The sequence below is a fragment of the Pleurodeles waltl genome, chromosome 1_1, assembly GCF_031143425.1.
Source record: "Pleurodeles waltl isolate 20211129_DDA chromosome 1_1, aPleWal1.hap1.20221129, whole genome shotgun sequence".
Classification (NCBI taxonomy): domain Eukaryota; kingdom Metazoa; phylum Chordata; class Amphibia; order Caudata; family Salamandridae; genus Pleurodeles; species Pleurodeles waltl.
The window spans coordinates 22,866,138-22,891,583 of record NC_090436.1 but is presented as its reverse complement, the minus strand read 5'-3'; the positions used below and the strand labels follow the sequence as shown (position 1 = coordinate 22,891,583).

Sequence of the window (25,446 nt, the reverse complement as noted above, 5' to 3'; positions counted from 1 at the left end):
TTGGTCTGGAGAAGCACAAACCCAGGACTGAGAACATAACACAGTGGTTAGTGTTGACATAATAATAAGAATGTATTTTGTTGCAAACAAACCTTTTTTAGTGGCATAAGGATAATGAAAGACTGGGAAAAAACATAACTTTCTAATTTGTGCCATGCAGTTTGCATGCAGCCCTTTGATGGCAGTTCATAACTCACTGTGCTAGATTATGATTTTAGCTTATGAACTGCACCCTAACAAAATAATTTCTGTGACAAAAGCAGTAACCTACTGTGCTATGCACATAAAATACTGTTCTTTGCATGATACTCGTTCTTTGTAGCAGGCATATAAATCATCTGCGCTACCTTAGATGAGTCCAAACTGCCACTAGGCAAAATTCCCATCTCTCCCCAGCAGGTACATTAATCACCAGTTATAATGACTCTTTTATTTTTGCCTGAATGCTGCTGGATGTACAAGGAACTTTGCAGTGCTTTTAAAACTGCTGCACAAAGGACATGTTTCTGTCGAGAGGACCCAGCTGGAGAAGTGCCTTCCTGCCGGTCCAGGCCTGCGGCCCCCCCAGGGAATGTGTCAAAGACCCCTGAGGGGCACGCAGACCACTGGTGGGGAAACGCTGCCCCAGGAGTTTCAATGGAGTCACAGACTGACTCACCTTCCATTTCACTGGTGCTATATTACGGTGTTACAGCTGCAGAGCGTCACACTATATTGCCTCAGGTGAGCAGAACTGGGTGCAAACATCTGGTGCGTTCCTGGGGCCCTGTTTGGCTACTGTTTAGATCAGTGGGTGCCCTTTAAATTTAACTCTGGTCACCTGTTCACAGCTCTGGCATAAATGACAGGTGCCACGGTCTTTCGTGTCACGCATTATGGAGGACCCTTGGAGCAGGGCAGCTGGCATCTACCCTGGTGCTGCATTTGCAGTTGCAAAGGCTGCATTGCTGCAGCTTCCATTTCCCCTGGGGTTTTTCTTTTTTTCATCAATTGAACCGACTTAGGCAGTGGGTGGGGAAGGTGGCTAATAAGAACTTCCTGTCAGTGCCAAGGCAGGGAGCAGTTTTTTCCCAATGCACACCTTGTCCTTGTGCAAGGAGGGGCAAGACCCCCCAACCTTTAGACAGAGCATGAGGGTCACATGACAGCAGGGCAGCTGATGGTCAAGGAAAGGATGGGAAGAAGAAACACAAACCCAGCTCACTTGGGCTTTCTTTTGAAAAGAGGGTGGTCCAATACAATTGGAAGGGCAGAGAGGTGATCTGATTATATTGTACTACACACAAGTCAACCCCCTCCCACCAGTCTTCCAGTCCAAAAATGTTGTTTTAATCTCTCCCCAGCTGTCTGAGAGACATGGGCAATACCCACATATGCATGTAGCAGCAACCGTTTTGCAGGAGCCATATTCTTTTTTTTAAGGTACGAAGGGAAACCGCTTAGCTGTCTGCCAGGACTCCTGTTACAGCAAAAAAAAAGAGTTAAGAAATACAGCATAAAGAGAGAGGATTCAGATGTGAATCAGCTCAGCAGCACTTGAGTGGCCAGCTGTTGTCCTAGCCTCCAAAAGACTGCCTCCCTTGCAGTACATGGACGTCAAGCGTCCTTTTCCCTTCTGTGGAGGCACACTGCTGTCAAACCATTGCTTGGGTTGTGTTTGGAAGCAGCAGCAGCGTGACTATAGCCCCAGCTGTAACCTTCTACATCCTCACCTCCTGTAAGCAAAACCACCACATATCAGTGTCAGACTCGCCCAGAGGCCTTGGAAATGAGTACCGACAAAAGAGGCAGTGAAACAAAAGAGTATATCCCTTCTAAAGCAGGGCTGCACCCAGGCTAAAATACTCCTGGTATTCAAGACCTGCCTGCAGTGCTTAATTTGTTCAAATATAAGTGGCAGGGCCCTCATTAGGAGGACACTAGAACTTGCACCTACCAGAACTTCTAATGATAGCAGACCCTAAAACCTATAATGGTTCGGGCAGAAGATAATAGTCATGTTTAATATATATTCAATTAAAAAACAACTGTTGTTGTGCTCATCTCCAATTAGACAAACAGTGCCACCATGTGGCAGACTGTCATTAGTGCTGGTGTTGACTTTCAAATGCCGGTACTGAGCACCAGAAACCACTGGCTACAATGAAGCACTGCCTACCAGGCAAACTCTTGAGACACCACCAACTGCCGGCAAGTGGATCAAGAACCGCAAAAAGATAGACCTGCCAAGAGACAATTAAAGTTTGGCAGCATTTAAGTGAACAGTTTCTGGATAGAGGCAGACTAAACAAGAAGTGGTCACGCTAGGAGGGTCATCATGTTATCATAGGGAAGAGGGGATTTTTTCTGTTTTGCAAAGAAATTACCTGTTTCCAAGGTAAGGCTCACCCTAGTAGGTAAGGACTGGGAGAAAACTCAGAAAAATGACTATTACTGATAAGCAATCAATGAATAACATTAGATTAATTTCCTTTTTAGATAATACATTTAGGACAGGGGCATGTTTCAACACTCAACAATGACTTTCAGCTCACCTTTCTGCATCATCCACTGGAGACAAAGTCATCATCGTCATCAAAGTACATTTATTGCAGGGTATAACCCGATAAAACACATAGGTACAAATACAATTCTTCATGCATAAAATAGTTAAGGCAATAATACAAACTTCTATACATATTAGCAGAAGAACACAGCATAACTCCAAAAAAGATTTGTCTTTGAGGCTTGGATAAAACCTATACACAGCCTCCGAAATGTGGTAATTTGCCCAGTCCATAATACAAACATATTAAAATACAATTTAGTGTACAAGGGAACTTAGAGCACCAGTTAAAAACAGTTAATGTGTGTATTGCCAGGAGGTTAGTTTGATCTGTAAGACTTCCCCAGGGGGTCAGTAACTCATACACTCTTTCTCAAAATCCAAGTAGAGAACATATATTTGATCAACCTAAATACACCAAGCCTACTAGTATCAGATCTAAAAATTCTAAACACAACTTGATAGTTTATTAAACCAAGATTCAAGCATAGTTGATGAGTTCATTTGTGTCTAGGCTTGCAGTAAATCAGAAAAAAATTAAACGTTTTCGATGTTTCACATAGTATAACACCCCACATTTAAGTTAGTATCCTGTCCCATAATAGTTGTAATTCAACTCTGTAAGATTCCAGTTTGTGGTCAGACCACAACCTTAGCCCATAGAGAAGAGGTTCCAGGGCAGCAAGGTGGTGAAAGCTTTTTAGCTCGGCGTCAAGAAACAAAGGCAGATTTGGTCAACTATGCAGGAGATTTCATGAAGATTTAAGGAAAATATTATGCTTTTCATATTTATTATCCATATAGAGCTGCAGATTGGGCCTTGAACTTGTACACATGGAGGGCAGGGGAGACTCTGGACTTTGAGGATTGATGCATAATCAGAATCACTGCCCCCCCTATGATGTACTAAGAGGCTGCTGTTCTGGATTTGAGGTTCCCCTAATAGTGAATAAGCCACCCTTAAGTCCAAATAATCAAATGTTTGTGCGGATTCAAGGGAAGTATTGTCCAGCCAGGGATTACCCCTGCTCGCTTTATGTGGATTGTATACCATATATATGGTCTTTTGGATATTCACTTCTAAACCTCTGATTGCAAAATTCATTGAACTTGTTTAAGAGATTTTGCAGGCCCAGGGGAGTGCTGAATAAAAGTAGAGTATCATTGGCAAAAAAGGGCTGGGACCTTTTTGCCATTCAGTGCTGGAGAATTGTTTATGCAGTTATTAATGAACTCTACCATATCATTTATGCAGAGGGAAAATAGGGTCGCGCCAGGACACAGCCTTGGCAGACCCCCTATGTATTGGTATCAAAGTAGTCAACTCTCCCGACCTGGCCCATCTAATGTGAGCATAGCTGGCTAGGCTTATTATAGGGTCTAATTTGTGGGAGGGTACACCCAATTATCTAACGACCTCTTATGGTCTGTTTCTGGGGACCAAATCTAACCCAGGCCTTAGATCAACAAAAGTCACATATAGATAATCTTTAAACAGAGTAATGCATTTCCATGATATAAGTGAAAAGCAAAACACTTGAGCAATGGTGCTAATCTTAGTACAAAAACCAGCCTGAAAAGCATAAGGAATCTGGCCATCACCCATCCATTCCTGCAACTTATCCAGGAGGTTCTTACAAATGATTTTCTGTAGACAATCAAGATGGCTTATGGGTCTATAGTTCGGCCCATCACGCTTTTTTAAACTTGGGCCATGATTTAAGAAGCACCACTTTTCTTGTGGCCCATTGTGCCCCCCTTAGACCCCCCCCATGTGTGCGCTATATTTAACATACTGCACACTTTGACGCAGGTTAGGGACACAGAGGCAAATTTAAAATAATGGTGTGCCTCCTTTTAACACCTGCTCTGTGCAGGCGTTAAAAATGCTGCTAAAAATGGCGCAGTGGAATCTCAAAGATTCCAATGCACCATTTTTGCAGGCTCCCTAATGGGGGAATGCCCCTTGCATACATTATGCCTGGAGCAGGCATAATGTGGCAGAAGGGTTTACAAACTGGCACAATGCATGCATTGCACCACTTTGTAAATATGGTGCTGCATTTTTGCCACACTGTTGCCACATTAGCGTAAACAAATGATGCTAGTGTAGCGAAAGTTGGTGCTAGGGCCTTCTTAAACTTGGGCCTTAGTATAATGTGTGCCCCAGCCCAAGATGCAGGTAAGTCAGTGTAGGAGGCTGGCCTGGTTTGTAGTGGGTACCTAAGGTACTTACACCTTATACCAGGTCCAGTTATCTCTTATTAGTGAATTGTATGCAGTGTCTAGCAGCTTGGGCTGTCTAGGGGTAGCTGTAGGCAGAGCAGCCAAGGCTGAATTAGGAGACATGCAAAGCTCCTGCAATACCACTATAGTTACACAGTACTTATACACAATAAAAGACAATACTCAGTGTTACCAAAAATAAAGGTACTTTATATTGGTGAGACAATGGCAGAAACATCTTAGAGGCACTACTCTTTCTGGAGGTAAGTATTATACACAATATATACACTAGTAACCAAACCAGGTAAGTAAACAGTAAGAAAATAGTACAAACAGTGAAAAACACAATAGGCTGCAATAGGCTTAGAGGTCAACACAAACCATATACTAAAATATAGGAATGCAAATAACGAATTCCCCCCTAGGCAAGTGTAGTGTGTAGAGGGGTGATGGGAGTGTAAGAAAACACCAAAGGTAAGTAAAATACCCCATTCCAGAGCCCAGGAAAACAGGAGTAATGTACATCAAGTTTCCTCAGGACACACTACAAGTTGTGATGAAGATTTATGCAAGAAACAATCAAGACTGCAAGCAACCAACAACAGATTCCTGGACCTGAAGACCTGTGGAGAGAGGAGACCAAGTCTAGAAGTCGAAGAAGAGTCCAGGAAGAATAGGAGCGCCTGCCAACCTGGAAGAAGGTGCAAAAGTGGTGTCTCCAGTTGGAAGAAAAGTACAGAAATGAACCAAAGAAGATAGCTGTGGGTTCCTGCTTGGTGAAAGAGATGTTGGATGCAGGCTGTTTGCGTTGCTGGATACCACCAACAAGCCTTGGTTCACGCAAGTACGCGGTTTCGTCAAAGAGGAGCAGCCCGGACCCAGGAGGGACCTGGGGGTCTCAACTCAGACTGAGGAGACAGAGGGGGCTCCCAGTACTTCAGAGAGCCCTCAGAAGAGCAGTCAGCACCCATGGGAGTCCCAGAACATGGGGACAAAAGAGATGCAAAGTGCGGTCATCACAGCACTACACTGGAGGATCCCACACCGCCGGAGAACAACTCTGAGAGCTGTGTCTCGCAAGATGGAGTGCTGGGGACTTGGGCTACACTGCGCATGAAGAACTTTTGGAAGAAGTGCACAGAAGCGCAAGGAGCTGGAGAAAACATGGTGCACAGGGATACTGTCGCAGCACGGGTAGGCAAGCCCTTACCTTAACCAAATTTGGACAGCGGGACCTTTGGAAAGCCTGGGTCACTTCAGTCCACCACCTGTGTTCCAGGGATCACACTCGTCAACAGGAGAGGAGGCCCAGGGTACCAGTTGTCGTCGCAGAAGGGTGCCTGATGAAGGAGGGAAGTGAACTCATCACTCCACGGGAGAGTCCTTTAGTTCTTTTGGTGCAGGGTGAAGACAGGCAGTCCTCAGAGCGTGCACACCTTGGAAACTGTTGCAAATGCTGGCTGGAGCTGAAGTTGCAGGTCACAGGAGTCGTCCTGGATACTTTGTTGCAGTTACAGCGGTTCCTGGAGAAGTCTGCGTTGATCCGACAGTCAGAAGCTGAAGCAGAGGATGCAGAGGAGTCATGGAGGATTCTTGCAAACCAAATCTGAGGAAACACCCAGTGGAGAGACCCTTAATAGCCCTGAGAGGGGGATTGGCTACCTACCCAGGTATGCACCTATCAGGAGGGGTCTCTGATGTCACCTGCTGGCACTGGCCACTCAGAGGTCTCCAGAGGGTCCCCACACCTTGGAATCCAAGATGGCGAACGTCAGGGACACACTGGAGGAGCTCTGGGCACCACCCCTGGGGTGGTGATGGACAGGGGAGTGGTTACTCCCCTTTCCTTTGTCCAGTTTTGCTCCAGAGCAGGGACTGGGGGTCCCTGCACTGGTGTAGACTGGATTATGTAAGGAAGGCACCGTTTGTGCCCTTCAAAGCATTTCCATGATTGTAACACCTATTTCCAATAGGAGAGGGTGTAACGCCCCTCTCCTAAAGAAAATGCATTGTTCTGCTCAATCCCCAGGAGGGCAGAAACCTGTGTGTGAGGTGGCAGCAGCTGGGGTTTCAGTGGAAACCTCAGAGAGCTGGTTTGGCAGTACTTGGGTCCATGGTGGAGCCCCCAGGGTGCATGGGATTGGCCTCCTAATACCATGTTTGTATTGGGGGGTCAATTTCATGATCTTAGACACCTCACATGGCCATATTCAGAGTTACCATTGTGAAGCTACATATATTTATTGACATATATGTAGTGCACGCTTATAATGGTGTCCCTGCACTCACAAAGTCCGGGGAATTGGCCCTGGACAGTGTGGGGGCACCTTTGCTAGTGCAGGGGTATCCTCACTGTAGGAAGCTGGACTGGCTTGTAGTGAGTACCAAGGGGTACTTACACCTTGCACCAGGCCCAGGTATCCCTTATTAGTGTGTAGGGTGTCTAGCAGCTTAGGCTGATAGATAATGGTAGCTTAGCAGAGCAGCTTAGGCTGAACTAGGAGACGAGTGAAGCTCCTACAGTACCACTAGTGTCACTTGCACAATATCATAAGAAAACACAATACACAGATATACTAAAAATTAAGGTACTTTATTTTTATCACAGTATGCCAAAGTATCTCAGTGAGTACCCTGAGTATGAGGATAGAAAATATACACAAGATATATGTACACAATACCAAAAATATGCAGTATAGTCTTAGAAAACAGTGAAAACAATGTATAGTTGCAATGGGGACACATAGGGATAGGGGCAACACAAACCATATACTCCAAAAGGGGAATGCGAACCACGAATGGACCCCAAACCTACGTGACCTTGTAGAGGGTCACTGGGACTATTAGAAAATAGTAAGGGTTAGAAAAATAGCCCACCCCAAGACCCTGAAAAGTGAGTGCAAAGTGCACTAAAGTTCCCCAAAGGACATAGAAGTCGTGATAGGGGAATTCTGCAGGAAAGACACAAACCAGCAATGCAACAACGATGGATTTCCATTCGAGGGTACCTGTGGAACAAGGGGACCAAGTCCAAAAGTCACAAGCAAGTCGGAGATGGGCAGATGCCCAGGAAATGCCAGCTGTGGGTGCAAAGAAGCTGCTACTAGACAGTAGAAGCTGAGGATTCTGCAGGAAAGACAAGGGCTAGAGGCTTCCCCTTTGGAGGATGGATCCCCCACGCCGTGGAGAATCATGCAGAAGTGCTTTCCTGAAGAAAGACTGCCAACAAGCCTTGCTAGCTGCAAATTGTGCGGTTTAGGTTTTTGGATGCTGCTGTGGCCCAGAAGGGACCAGGATGTCGCCAATTGCGTCTGGGGACAGAGGGGGCGTCGAGCAAGACAAGGAGCCCTCTCAGAAGCAGGCAGCACCTGCAGAAGTGCTGGAACAGGCACTACGAAGAGGAGTGAAATGGGGCTCACCCGAAGTTGCACAAAGGAGTCCCACGCCGCCGGATGACAACTTAGAAAGTCGTGCAATGCAGGTTAGAGTGCCGTGGACCCAGGCTTGGATGTGCACAAAGGATTTCTGCCGGAAGTTCACAGAGGCCGGAGTAGCTGCAAAAGTTGCGGTTCCCAGCAATGCAGTCTGGCATGGGGAGGCAAGGACTTACCTCCACCAAACTTGGACTGAAGAGTCACTGGACTGTGGGAGTCACTTGGACATAGTTGCTGGATTCAAGGGACCTCGCTCGTCGTGCTGAGAGGAGACCCAGGGGACCGGTGATGCAGTTCTTTGGTGCCTGCGGTAGCAGGGGGAAGATTCCGTCGACCCACGGGAGATTTCTTCAGAGCTTCTAGTGCAGAGAGGAGGCAGACTACCCCCACAGAATGCACCACCAGGAAAACAGTCGAGAAGGCGGCAGGATCAGCATTACAGAGTTGCAGTAGTCGTCTTTGATACTTTGTTGCAGTTTTGCAGGCTTCCAGCGCAGTCAGCAGTCGATTCCTTGGCAGAAGGTGAAGAGAGAGATGCAGAGGAACTCTGATGAGCTCTTGCATTCGTTATCTAAGGAATTCCCCAAAGCAGAGACCCTAAATAGCCAGAAAAGAGGGTTTGGCTACTTAGGAGAGAGGATAGGCTAGCAACACCTGAAGGAGCCTATCAGAAGGAGTCTCTGACATCACCTGCTGGCCCTGGCCACTCAGAGCAGTCCAGTGTGCCAGCAGCACCTCTGTTTCCAAGATGGCATAGGTCTGGAGCACACTGGAGGAGCTCTGGGCACCTCCCAGGGGAGGTGCAGGTCAAGGGAGTGGTCACTCCCCTTTCCTTTGTCCAGTTTCGCGCCAGAGCAGGGCTCAGGGGTCCCTGAACCGGTGTAGACTGGCTTATGCAGAAATGGGCACCATCTGTGCCCATGAAAGCATTTCCAGAGGCTGGGGGAGGCTACTCCTCCCCTGCCTTAACACCTTTTTCCAAAGGTAGAGGGTGTAACACCCTCTCTCTGAGGAAGTCCTTTTTTCTGCCATCCTGGGCCAAGCCTGGCTGGACCCCAGGAGGGCAGAAACCTGTCTGAGGGGTTGGCAGCAGCAGCAGCTGCAGTGAAACCCCTGAAAAGGCAGTTTGGCAGTACCCGGGTCTGAGCTACAGACCTGTGGGATCATGGGATTGTACCAACAATGCCAGGATGGCATAGAGGGGGCAATTCCATGATCTTAGACATGTTACATGGCCATATTCGGAGTTACCATTGTGAAGCTACACATAGGTATTGACCTATGTGTAGTGTACGCGTGTAATGGTGTCCCCGCACTCACAAAGTCCGGGGAATTTGCCCTGAACTATGTGGGAGCACCTTGGCTAGTGCCAGGGTGCCCACACACTAAGTAACTTTGCACCTAACCTTTACTAAGTAAAGGTTAGACATATAGGTGACTTATAAGTTACTTAAGTGCAGTTAAAATGCCTGTGAAATAATGTGTGCATTATTTCACTCAGGCTGCAGTGGCAGGCCTGTGTAAGAATTGTCAGAGCTCCCTATGGGTGGCAAAAGAAATGCTGCAGCCCATAGGGATCTCCTGGAACCCTAATACCCTGGGTACCTCAGTACCATATACTAGGGAATTATAAGGGTGTTCCAGTATGCCAATGTGAATTGTTGAAATTGGTCACTAGCCTGTTAGTGACAATTTTGGAAAGAAATGAGAGAGCATAACCACTGAGGTTCTGGATAGCAGAGCCTCAGTGAGACAGTTAGTCATAACACAGGTAACACATTCATGCAAACTTATGAGCACTGGGGCCCTCGCTGGCAGGGTCCCAGTGACACATACAACTAAAACAACATATATACAGTGAAAAATGGGGGTAACATGCCAGGCAAGATGATACTTTCCTACACTCACACACAGTAACTTTGCACCTGGCCTTCAGTAAATGAAGGTTAGACGTATAGGTGACTTATAAGTTACCTGGTGCAGTGAAAAATGGCTGTGAAACAGTGTGTGCACAATTTCACTCAGGCTGCAGTGGCAACCCTGAAGAAAGGTTTGTATGCGCTCCTTATGGATAGCAAAAGAAATGCTGCAGCCCATTAGGATCTCCTGGAACCCCAATGCCCTGTGTAGCTAGGTACCATATACTAGGGACTTATAAGGGGGGTCCAGTGTGCCAATCAGAATTGGAATATGTAGTCACTGGTACATAAGCACTGGAGTTCTGGTTAGCAGAACTCCAGTGACACAGTCAAGCATACCTACAACACATATAGGCCACAAACTATAAACACTGGGGTCCTTGCTAGCAGGATCCCATTGAGACAGGCAAAACACACTGACAAACAGGCAGAACTTGGGGTTAACATGCCATGAAAGATGGTACTTTCCAAAAGTCAGCACCACCAAGTATAGCATTGGATAGCAAGTTAATTTAAGTGGCCCAACTTTCAGTTCAAATATATATAAATCCCCTGGTACCATTTCACGGGCTGGAACGTTCTGCAAATGTACAGTCTCTATAGGTCTTAAGGTGTCTGATAATGAGAAAACAATCATGTTGGCCTTGGGAATTGCTGGGAGCCACTACATCCAAAGCTCATTAGTTGGCCTAACAATGAATTTAAATAGCTCCATACCTTTGCAAGCGTGTTTTTCACCTTTTGCAGGGCTAGAACACTTCAACGAGGCAAATGGACCTTTTGACCCAGTAAGAAACGTGGTGAATCATCCATCAACATTTACATCACTATGCCAATCAAAAATGTAAACACCATGATCAATGTGGTCACGGAATGAAAACTCCAAACAATAAAAGTTCAAAGATTTATTTTCATAACGACAGCACCAAAGTCAAGTAGTAGTGTAGCTATTTTTTAATGTAGCTTTTGCACGTTTGCTTAAAGTATTAGGCCTCTGTGCACTTTGTTCTAGATGCATTTTATTTAGCCTGGCACTGTTATTTTTCAATAACCAGTTTCACGGTCTTGTTTTATTTTCTTCTATCACTCTGTTTAGCTTACTTCAGTACTGGAGTTCACAAACAATACATTCTTGCTCGCTCTGTGCTTCAGTCAAGGATACAGTCTGGTACATTGCCGATAGACGTGGTAGAAGTTTAGTCTTTAGGGTTCGAAGAAAGTACACATTCTTACGTAGGGACCTTTCTTGTTAGTTATAAAAACACTTCCTAGTCCTGGTACACGTAAGAGGGAGATTCCGACCATGCTGTGCACAGCCACCCACCCCTGCACGTAACCACACTGGAGCAATACCCCCCACCACAATGCAACCCCACACTGGAGCTAAATGCAATGTCAACCTCACAAAGGCACCCTGGAAGGCCACTGAAAGTAACACCAGCACAAAATAGCCCAGTCCTGTACACCTCAAACCTACATGCATATGTAACAGACATGTCTATGTCCCCCAACAGGCACCACCACCCATGCAACCCTAACGGACGGGACAAGGAGTGCCACTGCCCTCCAGGGAGACAGAGGCACCTCACAAGACCTTGGCGAAGGATCCCTGGACACTGATGAGCAGGCAGGCCCCTCACACAGTCCTGGATTCCCACCATGCAGCAGCCCCACCCAGGAAACCACTGTCACCCCTACCACCCAGTCAAGACCAGCAGGCCAGGGCAGGCGTACCCACACCAGTGTAGGCCGGGCACAGACTTGTGGAACGCAGCTGCAGAGGCCACAGTCTCCCACTCCCAACATGCAGGAAGGAGAGGGTCCCAGTATAAGTGGCACTGCCAGACCTGTGCAGGGGACACAGGCACAGGGGGCTAGGGCCTGTGGTGCCTGGATGCCATGCCACGGACCTTCCCCCGCAGGTCGTTCCATCTCTTCCGGATGTTGCCCCGGTGCGTGGATGGTGTCCCACTGTATTCACCCTTTTCACAATGGTCTGCCACAGCTCCAATTTCCGGGCATCGGTGTGTGCTGCATCTGAGACCCGAAGATTTGTGGCTCCACCTTCAGGATCTCATCCACCATGGTCCTTAACTCCCTTTCGGTGAAGCGTGGATTTTTGGGGGGGACATGGTGAGTGTGGTGGATGGTGTCGGGACTGGGGACGAGGTAAGGGTGCTCTTCTGTGGGTTGATGTGCGTCTCCTGTATGCTGGTGCTCGCTGTCTGGCTCTGGTGCTCTCCGTCTTCTTGTCCTACTTTCGTTGCAAGGGATTGTGGGGTGTGTCTGGGGTGTTTTATGGGGTTCTGGATGTGTGTCAGGTGTGTGGGTGATACGCCTGTCCAATGTGTGCACACCTTGCTGTTGAGTCCACTTGCCGGCTGTGGCGGTCGCAGGCAATGGTCGTCCGGCCTCCACTGTCCGCTGAGGTGATTTGTGCATCATTATTCGGAGGGCGGGATGTGGGTGTGCTTAGCAGTGGCGGGGTGGGTCGGGTTTCCAACCGACAGAGTCATGGTGGGGAGTGGTGGTCTGGGGATTTTTGGCAGGGTTGGGTTTTTCGTTCATTATATGGCCGGTTTCCATTCACCGCGAACTGCGGGATTCTGTTCACCACCGACACAGCAGTTGGCGGTCTTTCCCGCCATGTTCATTATGACCGCCCAAATCTCTGAAACATATTTAATCTGCATCAGCACCATTAAATATTCAAGAAAAATAACACATATGAATAGCATCAATATTTAAGCAATGGAAACACAATTCAAATTGGACTCAGAACACATTAGACAAACTCAAATGCATAGAATATTCAGTAGGAATCTTTGTGGACATAGGTTCTCCCTAAAACTACCCAAATTAGGGCATGCATGTGGGGAAATGGATTACACATACGGACAAAAGCAAAACATAAGGCAAAAATTTATTTGGAAAAATGACTAACTTGGGTTATATTCTAACTAAGAAAAATAAAACTACACAAGTGTCAGCATGCTAACTTCTAACAAAACAGGACAAAGGAAAATTACGTTGCATTAAAATATACCTCGCCTTAGGAACAGCAGACAATTCAGTTTTCGTCAGCAAAGCACAGTCTCAAATCCACTTGAATCAGCATCAAGGGAAAGTGCAAAAGATGAGCTGCATAAGGAAATAATAGCATTTCAGAAAGGAGTCTTAACTACTTGGAAGTCAAAAGGTTTGTGCTCTCAAACTTAGTAAGTCCACTACCTAACTAGAAATCCTTCTCAAGTTTGCTTGTCAGTCCACTATGACCATTTGACATAAAAGGCAATGTCCAATTAAATCGTAGCTTAGCTTCACTTTGCAACATTGGTTCTGTTTCCAAGACTAGGTGTGAAGTCGTCTCTCCTTCTCATGTGACTCCGGAAGTACAACAATTTTGCATATCAGTTGTTGCAACTTGTGTTCCTTCCCATGACTCAGTCCATCTTTCTCCTTTCTCACATGAAACTAGTATTCCCAAAGTAGCTATCCCCAAACTGTTGCAAAAGAATTACACATAATACAATAGAGCTCTTTACTTTTCATGAGAAACGACCTAGTGGAAAAATTCATATTAGGAAAGAAATACGAATCAGCAGCCATGTAATTTCAAATACCAAACCTCCAGGCCTAGTTATGGTAACACAAAATATATTGCATTCATTATTAGTGAAACATACATAATATGCAAACTCATAATCAATTCTACATGAACAATACTTTAAATAAATAAGCACATTTCATTAATAATTGCAATCCATGTTAAATCATCACGTTAAATATAACAGAAAGTGCATTTATTTTTCTGCACGCGTACATTTGTTTTAAAAAAAAATCATCAAACAATATAAATCAAATAATTGTTCTAATAATTATTATTTTAAATTGATTATCCTTCAATACTGTATCATGTTAGCATGTAACAAAATATGGTGGTCACAAGGTCTGTAATTTTCCAAATGAAGACAATTTCAAAATACATCTCAATACTATTACCCTTGTGTTAGGCCTTAAAGTGTGAATATAAATGTTACTACATGTCAGCTTCTGGTGCACTAAAGCATTACTAAATTTTGCGCCCTAACACCTTCATTGTTTTTTCTTCTGTATGGAGTGGGCTGGTTCTCTCTTAAAAGCTGTAGGGGGTGGGATGAACAGCTGACGCTGTTAAAGCAGCTGCGCATGTCAGATTGGCCGGTATTTGTGCTGTGGCCAGCCTGACATGCGCAATTCAGGCTTCCACATTGAAGGCTGCAATGGAGCTGCGTCAGAAAAGACACAGCTCCCTGGGTCTTCAATGGAGTGTTGTGCTTCCATGACCCCGGCCAATGCGAGCACTGCTCTTATGCTCCTTAGTATTGTATGCAGCATAAGAGCAGTGCTTGGATTGGCTGGAGAGCTGGGGTTTATCTCCGCATGAAAATGGAAGCACTGAGCACGAGACAAGCATGGCATCTGCTAGGTACTCTGTGAGGAACAGTGCAAACAACAGTATGAACGCCGTAAAAGCTGGCTGTGAAACAGGTATAAAGCCTCCCTTTTTCTAAGTCCATTTTAAGGAGGAGCAGTGTTGCTTGCTTATTCAGCTGTTGTGCCTGGGAGCTTAGTGCAATGAACTGCTCGAGCAGCTGAGGAATGCCTTGCAACGGCTTTCAAAGATGTGGCCCTATTGACGTTACTGGTGGTGCAATGTTACCTCCATTGTCAAAGGGGCCTTTTCTTGCTATTTATGGCAGGAGATAAAGTTTAAATCAGGCCTGAGATTACATAAAGCTGTGGTTTACCTCAGCAGGCTTTAAATGGCAGCTGAAATCTCCAAGACGTAATCGAAGAGCTCAGTCCCCATGGCGGTAATGGGTACAATTAGCATGCATGTCAGTGTGATAACTTATTTCTAAATGTTATTTCTAGATGTCAGGAGCCCATGAAAGCATCGCATGCCCTTTTCCATTAGTTTTAACACAGGGGTGTCAAGTGATCAACCCAACAAATAACTCATATTCGTGCTCCTCTTTGAACTGTTTTATACTCTAGTATTGTGCAGACCATGAATATATTATTTAAATGCAAGCTGTTGACGAGCAAACAGGGATGTTCTTGAGAGAAGAACCGATCCATGAGGAGAGGGAATATGAAAATGGAGAGTAAAATCCCAGCAGATTGGTCCATTTGAAGGATCATGAATGGTTATATGGACGTTGTCATATTTCTTATCAGATTAAAAAGAGATGCCTCACAAAGTGACCATTTTCTAAATAAGCATCAATCCCTTTTAAGCGCGCTGACTATAGAGACATGTGCCGGGTTCCACCTTCACTGTGGAGCCCTAAGTCTTACCATCAGTCAGTTACCTGTGGAGAGAGAAACTATTTTTAGATAATTTTCCCTTTAATCTGTGACAGTGCAGCTGTTGCTCCTCAGGTGTGCACTGTGCAAGTGAAATTTCTTCCTCTGATAGTGCATAGCACAATGCTTAGTTACCTGAGGCCTTGTGGAGGGTGGGGTCAGAGGGTGAGGAGATGTTGTGGCCCCACAAAGTCTGATCACACACAGCTGAGGCATTATTGCCCCAGAATTGCTTCCCTCTGGTAATAGACTTATATGCTTGTAGGTCTAGCTGAGGATTACTTTAGGTGTTTGGGAATCCCTCTTGTAAGCATACGACACACACATTGTAATTGTATTGTAATTGCAGCTGAAGAGCACAAACTACCACTGATGAGATACTGAAGCACTTTATGCTTGGCATCATGCCGCTTCAGAACCAAAGGTCACTGGTCAGTCCACTGTTATTGGTTATTGTAAGTCTGTCTCTGTATAAATCCCCACCTAAGGATTTTCCACTGTGGGTGATATGAATTCAGTGTCAGTGCACATCTGCTTGTGTGTTAAAAGTCTTATTGTCGGTTTTCATCTGATGTTATTTTGTGTGACCACAAATTGTCACTTTGTAGAGTTGCTGCATAATTATGGCAGTGGCGGTTTCTTTAGTCTTCTATCCAATTCATCCATCCATCTACCCCTTCCTTCCTGCATCCATCTATTCGCCCCACAACCTCATCCATCCACCCATGCATCTATAACTTCCACACTCCCACAAGCAACCTCCGATCAGCCGACCTCGCCCTAGCCACAGTCCCCCGCATCCAACGCACCACCACAGGCGGCAGGTCCTTCTCCTACCTCGCCCCCAACACCTGGAACTCCCTCCCCACCGACCTTCGCAAAACCAAAGACTTCAGAAAGAAGCTCAAGACATGGTTGTTCGATCAGTGACCCTCCCTGCCCCCCCTGTTCACCCCGCCTAGCAACTTGAGACCCTCACAGGTGAGTAGCGTGCTCTACAAATTTTTTGATTGATTGACACATCCATTCATTTACCCATTAGCACATTTGCCCAGTCATCCATCCATCCTCCTCAAACACATCCATCCACTCGCCCACCCATCCATCTACATCACCAGTCATCCATCCATACAAACATACCTGCGTGTATGCATCCCCCATTCCACCCATCCACAACTCTCAAATATCAAACACAGATTGATTTCTGAACAATGAATGTATAAAACATTAAGGTATTCCATGTCAGTGATTTAGATCCTGATTGTATTTCACATGTTTTACTTAATCTTGCATTCCTTAAAAGTGCTCATTATTTCCAGGATATTGCATTTCTGTATTTTTTGTGGTGCGTATTTCTCTTGTACAGTGCGTACTTTAAACTGAGTTGCCTTCAGGCTTTTAAAATGGTCCACCATTGAAAGCTCCGGAGCAAAGGCTGAAGGCAGCTTGAATTTCTCACAGTGCCTGTCAGTGGGCCAGAAAGGTGTTCAGAATACATAGCCATCCGGGAAGAGTCCAATTAAAAATAACAGCATTCACTTATGATTTACTCTGCACATTCTGGATGGTCATTACCTGGCAGCGCACAGCCGCAGGTGTTCTTGAGTACATTATTACATATCATAAATGTCTACATCGTTATCCAACCAGTACAATAGCTATACAGATATAGGTCTCTAAATGTACTTCAGTAGCCTCGAAAAAGTCTTGGATAAAGACGAAACACTGGCTAGTGCTTGGATTAAACAGCATATTGTTATGGCTGTGCTTGGACTGAACAAGACACTGTTAACATCTATATTTCCTTTATGCAGAACGCGTTGGGCATTGCTATGATAGTGTCTGTACTTCTAGTTTTGATATATCTTTTCTACTGATAAACACATGCAATAACCTAATATGCCTAATAAAATAGTGTTTTCAATAGAAATTTTGACTACAGAAAGTTATGATTTTGTAATTTACGTTTTGTGTTCCAGACTTGTTTCTGACTTACCCGGACTAGGATTGTTGTCCCTACTTGGACAAGATGCAAACCTCTGCCAACTAGACACCCAATTCTAATAGACTGAAAATAAGAGTTAGTGGACTAACTTTACTAGTGAATGCTTTCATCAGATGCAGATGTTTGATTGTTTACTCTTTGTCTTTTCTTTCATCTACAGGTCCGGGAGGTTCAGTAGGTAAATCCCCTCAGCCAGGCTCCAGGACGACAATGCAAACCAGCAAAGGTAAGAAATATCAAGATTTTCTTCTCTGATTTGCTCTCTCTATGGTATTGCAAAGCCAAGCAATACCTCGTGGGTTGGGGGTGGTATAAATACCTGTTTCAGTCCAAGATGGCCACCACAGTCATGTGAGAACTTGAGCTTTCATGCTTCTTGTGAGTACTAACTTAGTTATTCAAGGAAACAGACAGGAACTCAACCCATGGGCAACAATTAAGGCCTGGGTTGAGTACAAGGAACATGGTTTTCAAGGAATTAACTCTAGGGGAATCAGAAGGCCTAATTTACTGCTGGTGAATTTTCAGGATCATTAGGTTTAATTGAGAGACCAGTGGGCAGGAGTGGAGTTGCTTTACGCAGGAGTCAGAAACGCCAAACATCCAGGGGGAGGAGCTGTGTTATTGGAGTCTTGCAGTCGCTTACCAGACCTCAACAACGTCTCAGTGCCCTCAGTACTTGTCGCTTATTACCCCATGCCCAAAGCCGAGCCTCTTGAAAGCCATCGACCTGCTGCTCCTCCCACCCAAAGACTATCGCATCGCCCTCGGTTCACAGGGGAGAAGAATTTAAAGTTATCAAGAAATGCATAGGCAGGCCTTGGCAGCTGGCTCCACAGAACTTTCACCTTCACCTACAACTACACCCCAAATGCCTCCTGAGCTGCTAGAGGAGTTAGGACCCTCCTGTACAGTGCATGGAAATTGAAGGGCGGGTCTAAGATGGCGGGGAGGTGCTGTAGTGTGGAGCGGGCTGAGAGATGGAGGTTAGCTCTGGGTTGAACTAAACTCCAGCAAGTGTGAGCCCAGGACCCTGTGGGGCAGTCGAGCTAGGGCTGGATGTGGCCTGAGGGGTATCCCAGCAAGTTCCTGCTCAACCCCACAAGTCCCACAGTTCCTCCATTCATTGCTGACCATCTGGACCAGGAAACAAGATCCCTCAGCCAGCCTCTATTTTGACCACCGCCATCACCATCGCCTGAAGCACACAACCTCACCCTCCCTCTTTCCACCCGCCCTCGGACAACAGCAGATCACAGGGGTCTGCTGAGGAGGAACTGGTAAAGCAGCGGTAAGGAGAGGTGAGAGCAGATGACGGGTGTCAAGAGATGAGGAAGGTCTTGCCTGCTTTTTCCTAATGCTGACCAGGCTATGTCAGCGTGTGGGGAAGAGGCAAGGCATGGTAACCTGCGCCTTTGATTATCAGCTCAGTTGCTCAAGAACCGATTTGATAAGGCCGTTTGACTTAAGCCATAAGCACTGTATAGACAATGCCCAGAAGGAAACAGCCACCTCACAAGAAAGACCGGGAAGGAGCACTGTTCGCCCCCTGCATCCCTCATATCTTCTATATCAGAGGTTCATGACCTGGGGGTGAAAAGGATGCTCTGTAACATACCCCCCATAGGCAAAACATCTGTCTCAAATAGAACAATAAGGTAGTTCTTCCAAAAAACAACTGATACTCCATCACTGGGCACAGGTGCCACTACCACAGCCAAACAGGCCTTGGCCAGCCTTCACATTAGCCCTCGTACTACTTGCTACACTATTGAAGAGGTCCTGCCACTCATGGGACTAATGGTCTGCAAGTCATATTCATACCTAGAGCTGAGCCCGGAGGAGCGAAAAATGAAGTCCCCGCCCAACCCCTATTCGCCTCCAATAACAGGTGGAAATCAAAAGAGAGGAACTGCCAAAAAAAAGTATCCACAACCTAGTGCTACCTCCTCCATTAGTCCTGTTTCTGGTGGTGCCCAGTAGCCTCAGCTAGCCGAATTAAAGAGAAGATAGCAGCCCATGTCCATTCAGAGCGAGGTGGCTGCAAGAGCAGATGCAGGAGTGTGAGATTTTATTGTCTCCTACAATGACTACTCAAACACCAAAATTAAGGATAGGAGAGAAAGCATAATGGACCAGGAATTGGGCAATTTATCGGAGCACTTCCTTTCCACAAATGAGGCCCTAATTGACAAGACACTATTGTATACCCCACTACTGACGAGGGGACAAATGGGCAAAGCCACCAGTCTTGCCCAGGTCATCTCGCTGCCAGCCACCTGCTCCATGATGGTTTCCCTCAGCGCCTCAAGCAATCAAAGAATATGGAGCTCCTGATTGATCAGATACAGTCTTTGGCAACTTACCTGGCCAACCTGGCAACCAAAATAACTACTATAAAGGGTCAATTAAGAACCATAGACGGCAGTTAAGGGTTTTGGGTGAGGAGAAATGATATCCCTGCTCCCCCATATTAAATAAACTAAGCATCCTTCGAACAATGTTAGGCTCTTTAGTGGAAAACAGAAAGGCTAACACACTGAGTTACAGAAAATACAAAAGAAGCAGCCATCATACCACTCCATCCCATAGTAACAACAAAAGTTCGAACGGAAATATCTGTTCTGGTAGGAGAGTCCAAAAGTCCCTTAACAGCCTCTACTTGTCCCTACTCTGCGCAGTCCAAACTTGATTCTTCTGGGACTATTGAACACCAGGACACTCCTACGAAACAGGTCCCCTCAGCCCCCTCCCCCAGCAGGAGCAAAAAAGGAGAGCAAAAAAGAGGTTGACAACAGACAAAGAAACAATGATTATCACAAAGAAGAACTCTGATCTTAGTGGCATTGTCCCCCCACCAGCAGCTGCAAAACATAAAAATTAAAGCGATAATAAACAATACTTATTTTTCGTTTTGTTTTTAAATCGGTGGGGCAATAAGGGGAGTGACAGCCATAGAGGGGAGTGGTGTGTACTCCCCTCAGTGCGCATGTGTGCTTGGCTGGCCAAACACACAGGCGCACTGAGCTCTCTCCAACCTAACACTGTGTTGCTGGGTTGGAGAGAGCAGGCACAGGCTCCCAGTCTACCTAGGAGCGCAAAGCCAAGGTGCTCAGGCCAATCTTGATGCTGCTTTCATGCTGCCAGCAGCATAAGAGCAGAGTCAGGAATGGCCACAGGGCAGGCTGATAGCCTGTGCCTGCCTGCAGTGCAGCATAGAGCAGAAGAGCAGCGGTGCGGCAGGGTTAAGGTAAGCTTTTTTTATTGGATTTTTTGCACCCCCTCCATTCCCCCCGTCTGCTACTTTGTCTCATCACCTGCCGCGACTGTGTAATGTACCTTCCTCTGATTATGTGAACACAATGCTATTAGGGCAGTACAGTCTTTGTTGCTGCTGAGGGTAGGAGCATGGTTGCCATCTGTGGTATCCCTCAGTAGAAGTATACTTGTATGAGTTGTGGCCTGAGGTAGAAGGACAAATGTGGATTTTGATGGCTGGGGTGTTAAAAGTTCAATCCCCTCAGTCTCAAAGTTTTTTTCTTCTGCTAGAACGGTATACCTGTGGCCCTCCCACTCCCAGGCTTCGTCATTAAACAGCTGGCCAAGCACACATGCGCACTGAGAGGAGTAGACACCAATCCCGTCTATGGCTGTCATCCCTCCCACGGCCCCGCCCCTTTTAAAATAAAGCGATAATAAGCATTGGTTATTATTGTTTTGTTTTTTAAGTTTTGCAGCTGCTGCTACTAGCAGGGGGTGAAGCTCCTCCGCCATAGTGGAGGAGCCGCCGCGGGTCTCCCCCTAGGTAAAGCTGAGAGATCACAAACAGAAACCCCACAGAAAAGTTTCTTGCAACAGTCAAGGTTAAGCGATTTCTACATAAAAATCAATATGAGAGCAAAATAACGCCCTGGGTCTAAAGTATTGAGGAAAGATCTTCCAAATGCTTAAGAAAAAAAGCATCAGGCTCGCTTCAATACATCCACAAAAAAAAAACATCAAAATTATATGAAAAAATTTAGTTTTGAAGGGGGCCTGAATTGGGCAGGTGAAGGAGCTATACACAGATCAGACCCCCCAGTTCTGTCTCATTATACTGTTGGCAACGGCAGAAATATATCAAAGCTCAAACTTGGTAGAAACATCTGCCAACAAGGTCAGGAAAATGATTAGGCTCATGAAAAACAGATGGAACGCTGGTCCCAAATGTCCTTCCAGCCAGTATATTCAAATGTGCACCTGAAGCGTGGTCCAGGCTTCTAACCCACCTTTTCAATCTCGTCTTTCAAACAGGAATATTACCAGATGCTTGGAGGGGGGAGTTTACTCTGTACCCAAAATATAAGAAAATGGACCAGACCAAAGCTTCAAATGAACACTGAATTGCGCTTCTGGACTTGGAGGTGAAAGCCTTCGCTCGAGCCTTACTCAAACGATGGAAAGTCTGGGCAGCTGCTCCCTCAATGGTGCATTTTTTCAAGTTATACTGACAAATCATTTCCTATCACCAATCTTTGTAGCCATCACAAAGAAGCTAGAAACCTATTATACCCACATTCACATGCAATTGAAATTACATGAAGCAATAATACCTGAAAACCTAATAAGCCTTTGAAGCAAAGTATTGGACTAGCAAAATGAAGCAAACTGCAGACTTCTTCGGAACACAAGTCCTCACAATCTTCATTTTTCAATGGGTAATACCGTTCCCATATTTTTCATTAAAATGGAGAAAGAAAAGGGTCACAAGTTACTTGCTATATACATCACCACAGGGTACAAGGAACTTAGGCTAAAGGTAGTTTAAAACTTGCTTTTCCTGGAGTTCTGAATGCCCTATGTCATTCATATTGCTAGATATTTTCCAGCTTTTCTCATACCTCACAGTTTTCATATATTCTGGACTCTGACTCCTGTCTCCTTCCAAGCATGATCTGGTGGTCGGCCTTGCCCTCCTTACGCCTGGTTTGCTTGTGCTAGGCTTGTGCTGCTACACAAGACAGGAGGGAACAACGTAGTTATAATATCTCATTGTGGCCATGGCTAATAACCCTTAATTTTCTAAACAACTCAAACCTAATGTTCCTAACCATGTCCATTACCATGTCCAGCAGTCCCAGCCTGACATATTCATTTTAGTTGGGTTACACCACGTTACTGGTGGAAAATCATAGACACAACCCACTAACATTAATTACTAAGCTACGTTCTTGCAACCATTGTAAAACAGCTCTCTCATTAGAAACAAGTTCTAATATATTCCGAGAATAAATAAGGATCTCATCAGTGTACACAATGACGCATATATCTAGGAACTCTCTCAGTACATCATTAATGAAAAATTGGACCGCTGCTGGGACGTCACAGAGTCTAAAAGGTATGATGGTATACTCAAAAAGACCCAACTTGGTGCAGAATGCGACCTTCCACTTGACGCCTTTTCTGACTCTAATTAGCTGGTATATGTCCTGGAGGTTCAATATGGTAGTTGAATTCCTTACCTGGTCCAACAGGACAAACATGAGAGGTAAATGTAATCATTTACTGTGACCTCATTAAAGGACGTGTAATCTATGCACTGATGCAATTCCCTGTTCTGCTGCGGAACAAAGAACAACTGTGAGAATACATGCAAGGAAGTATGGTGAATAAACCCAATTCCTAACAAGCCATCGAGGTATTTTCTCAAATTTAAAATTTCCGGTTCTTAAAGGGTGAAAATTTTACTACAAAGTAGAGTTGCCCCGGGTAAACAATCAATACAGCAGTCAAAGTCTCAATAGAGTGGTACTATGTGTTTTTCTGTTTTTTTTAATCCAAGACTTCTTCAATGTCATGGTACTCAATGGGTAGTTTCTGTATCAGTTCAGTGGGAGCAACAGCCAAGGAAAAGGGTGATATAAGGTACTGAGTAGTTTCATAATATGTGGTTCTGCAGTGGCAGAATCTAGGGTCACCAGGAACAAGGCACAATCTATAAGAGAGTCATGGAGTTGCAATCAGGACATTCCAAGAATGGGTCCAAAAGTAGGAGTGTTGATTTGCGCAAAGAAATGTTCCTGGGTATGATCGTTATCACACACTAAAGATAAGGAAATGTTTGCTATTGCATCAAACCTTCAAGATAGCTCTGAGCAGTCAACCTCTAATACTGGCTCCAGTTCTTTCTTTTGTTGTACTCTGCAGTATGTTCAATGTGGTTGCCAAAGTCATATCCAAACATTTTCTGGTTGCTCCAGAATCAAGCAACATGAGAAGAATCTTTCTAGATGTTTGATGAACAGCTTTCACATCGCCTCCTTAAAAACAGAGGTGGTTCCTTCACAGGAGCGCAGGGATGTTGACCCACTACTGCTGTGAGTCACTAGATCCCAAGCTCATTAGTTCGCCTAAAAATGAATTTAAATAGCTCTGTACCTTTGCGAGAGTGTCTTTTCACCCTTAGCAGGGCTAGAACAGTTCACCGATGCAAATGGACCTTTTGACCAAGTAAGGAACTTGGTGAATCATACATTATCATTTACATCACTATGCCAATCAATAATTTAAACACAATGATCAATGTGGTCACAGAAAAAAAACTTCAAAGAATAAAACTTCAACAATTTATTTTCACAACCACAGCATGAAAGTCACGTAAATAGTGTGCAAGATTAAATTGTACAGCACCATTAAATATTCAAGAAAAATAACACATATTAATAGCATCAATATTTGAGCATTGGAAACACAATTCAACTTGGACTTAGAACACATTAGAAAAACTCAAAAACATAGGATATTCACTAGGAATCTTTGTGGACATATGTTCTCCCTACAACTACCCAAATTAGGGCATGCATATGGGGAAATGGATTACAAATGCAGACAAAAGCAAAACATAAAGCAAACAAAATGTGAGAAAATGACTAACTTGGGTCATATTCTAACTAAGAAAAATAAAAGTACGCAAGTGTCAGCATGCTAACTTCTAACAAAACGGGCCAAAAGAAAATTACATTGCATTAAAATATACCTCTCCTTAGGAACAGCAGACAATTCAGTTTTCATCGACAAAGCACAATCTTAAACCCACTCGAATGAGCATTAAGGGAAAGTGCAACAGATGAGCTGCAAAAGTCCATAGGACACATTAATAGCATAAATTTCAGAAAAGAGCCTTAACTACTTGCAAGTCAAAAGTGTTGTGCTCTCAAACTTAGTCAGTCCACCACCTAGCTATAAATACTTCTCATAGTTTGATTGGTCAATCCACTATGACCATTTGACATAAAAGGGCAATGTCCAATTAAATCTTAGCTTAGCTTCACTTTGCAATATTGGTTCTGTTTCTAAGACTTGGTGCAAAGTTGTCTCTCCTTCTTGTGTGACTCCGGCAGTATAACAATTTTGCATATCAATTGTTGCAACTTGTGTTCCTTCTCATGGCTCAGTCCATCTTTCTCCTTTTTCACATGAAACTACTATTCCCAAAGTATCTATCCCCAAACTGTTGCAAAAGAATCACACATTATACAATAGAGCTCTTTACTTTTCATGAGAAACGTCCTAGTGGAATAATTCATGTTAGGAAAGAAATATGATTCAGCAACCATGTAATTTCAAATACGATAACTCCAGGCCCAGGTATGCTAACACAAAATAAATTGCATTCCTTATTATCATTAGTAAAACATACATAATATGCAAACTCATATTCAATTCTACATGAACGATACCTTTGTCTAAGTCCATTTTAAGGAGGAGCAGTGTTGCTTGCTTATTCAGCTGTTGTGCCTGGGAGCTTAGTGCAATGAACTGCTCGAGCAGCTGAGGAATGCCTTGCAACGGCTTTCAAAGATGTGGCCCTATTGACCGTTACTGGTGGTGCAATGTTACCTCCATTGCCAAAGGGGCCTTTTCTTGCTATTTATGGCAGGAGATAAAGTTTAAATCAGGCCTGAGATTACATAAAGCTGTGGTTTA

The 25,446-nt window shown here is 44.9% G+C and overlaps 1 protein-coding gene across 1 annotated transcript in view; it reads left to right on the top strand.

The window, feature by feature from the left end:
* LOC138255715 (uncharacterized) overlaps window positions 1-25,446 on the top strand; it is a 359,027-nt gene that overhangs the window by 247,085 nt on the left and 86,496 nt on the right. Inside the window, exon 10 of the mRNA XM_069205843.1 lies at window positions 17,642-17,707. Coding sequence (XP_069061944.1) covers window positions 17,642-17,707 — 66 coding nt within the window. The remainder of the gene's footprint in view (window positions 1-17,641; window positions 17,708-25,446) is intronic.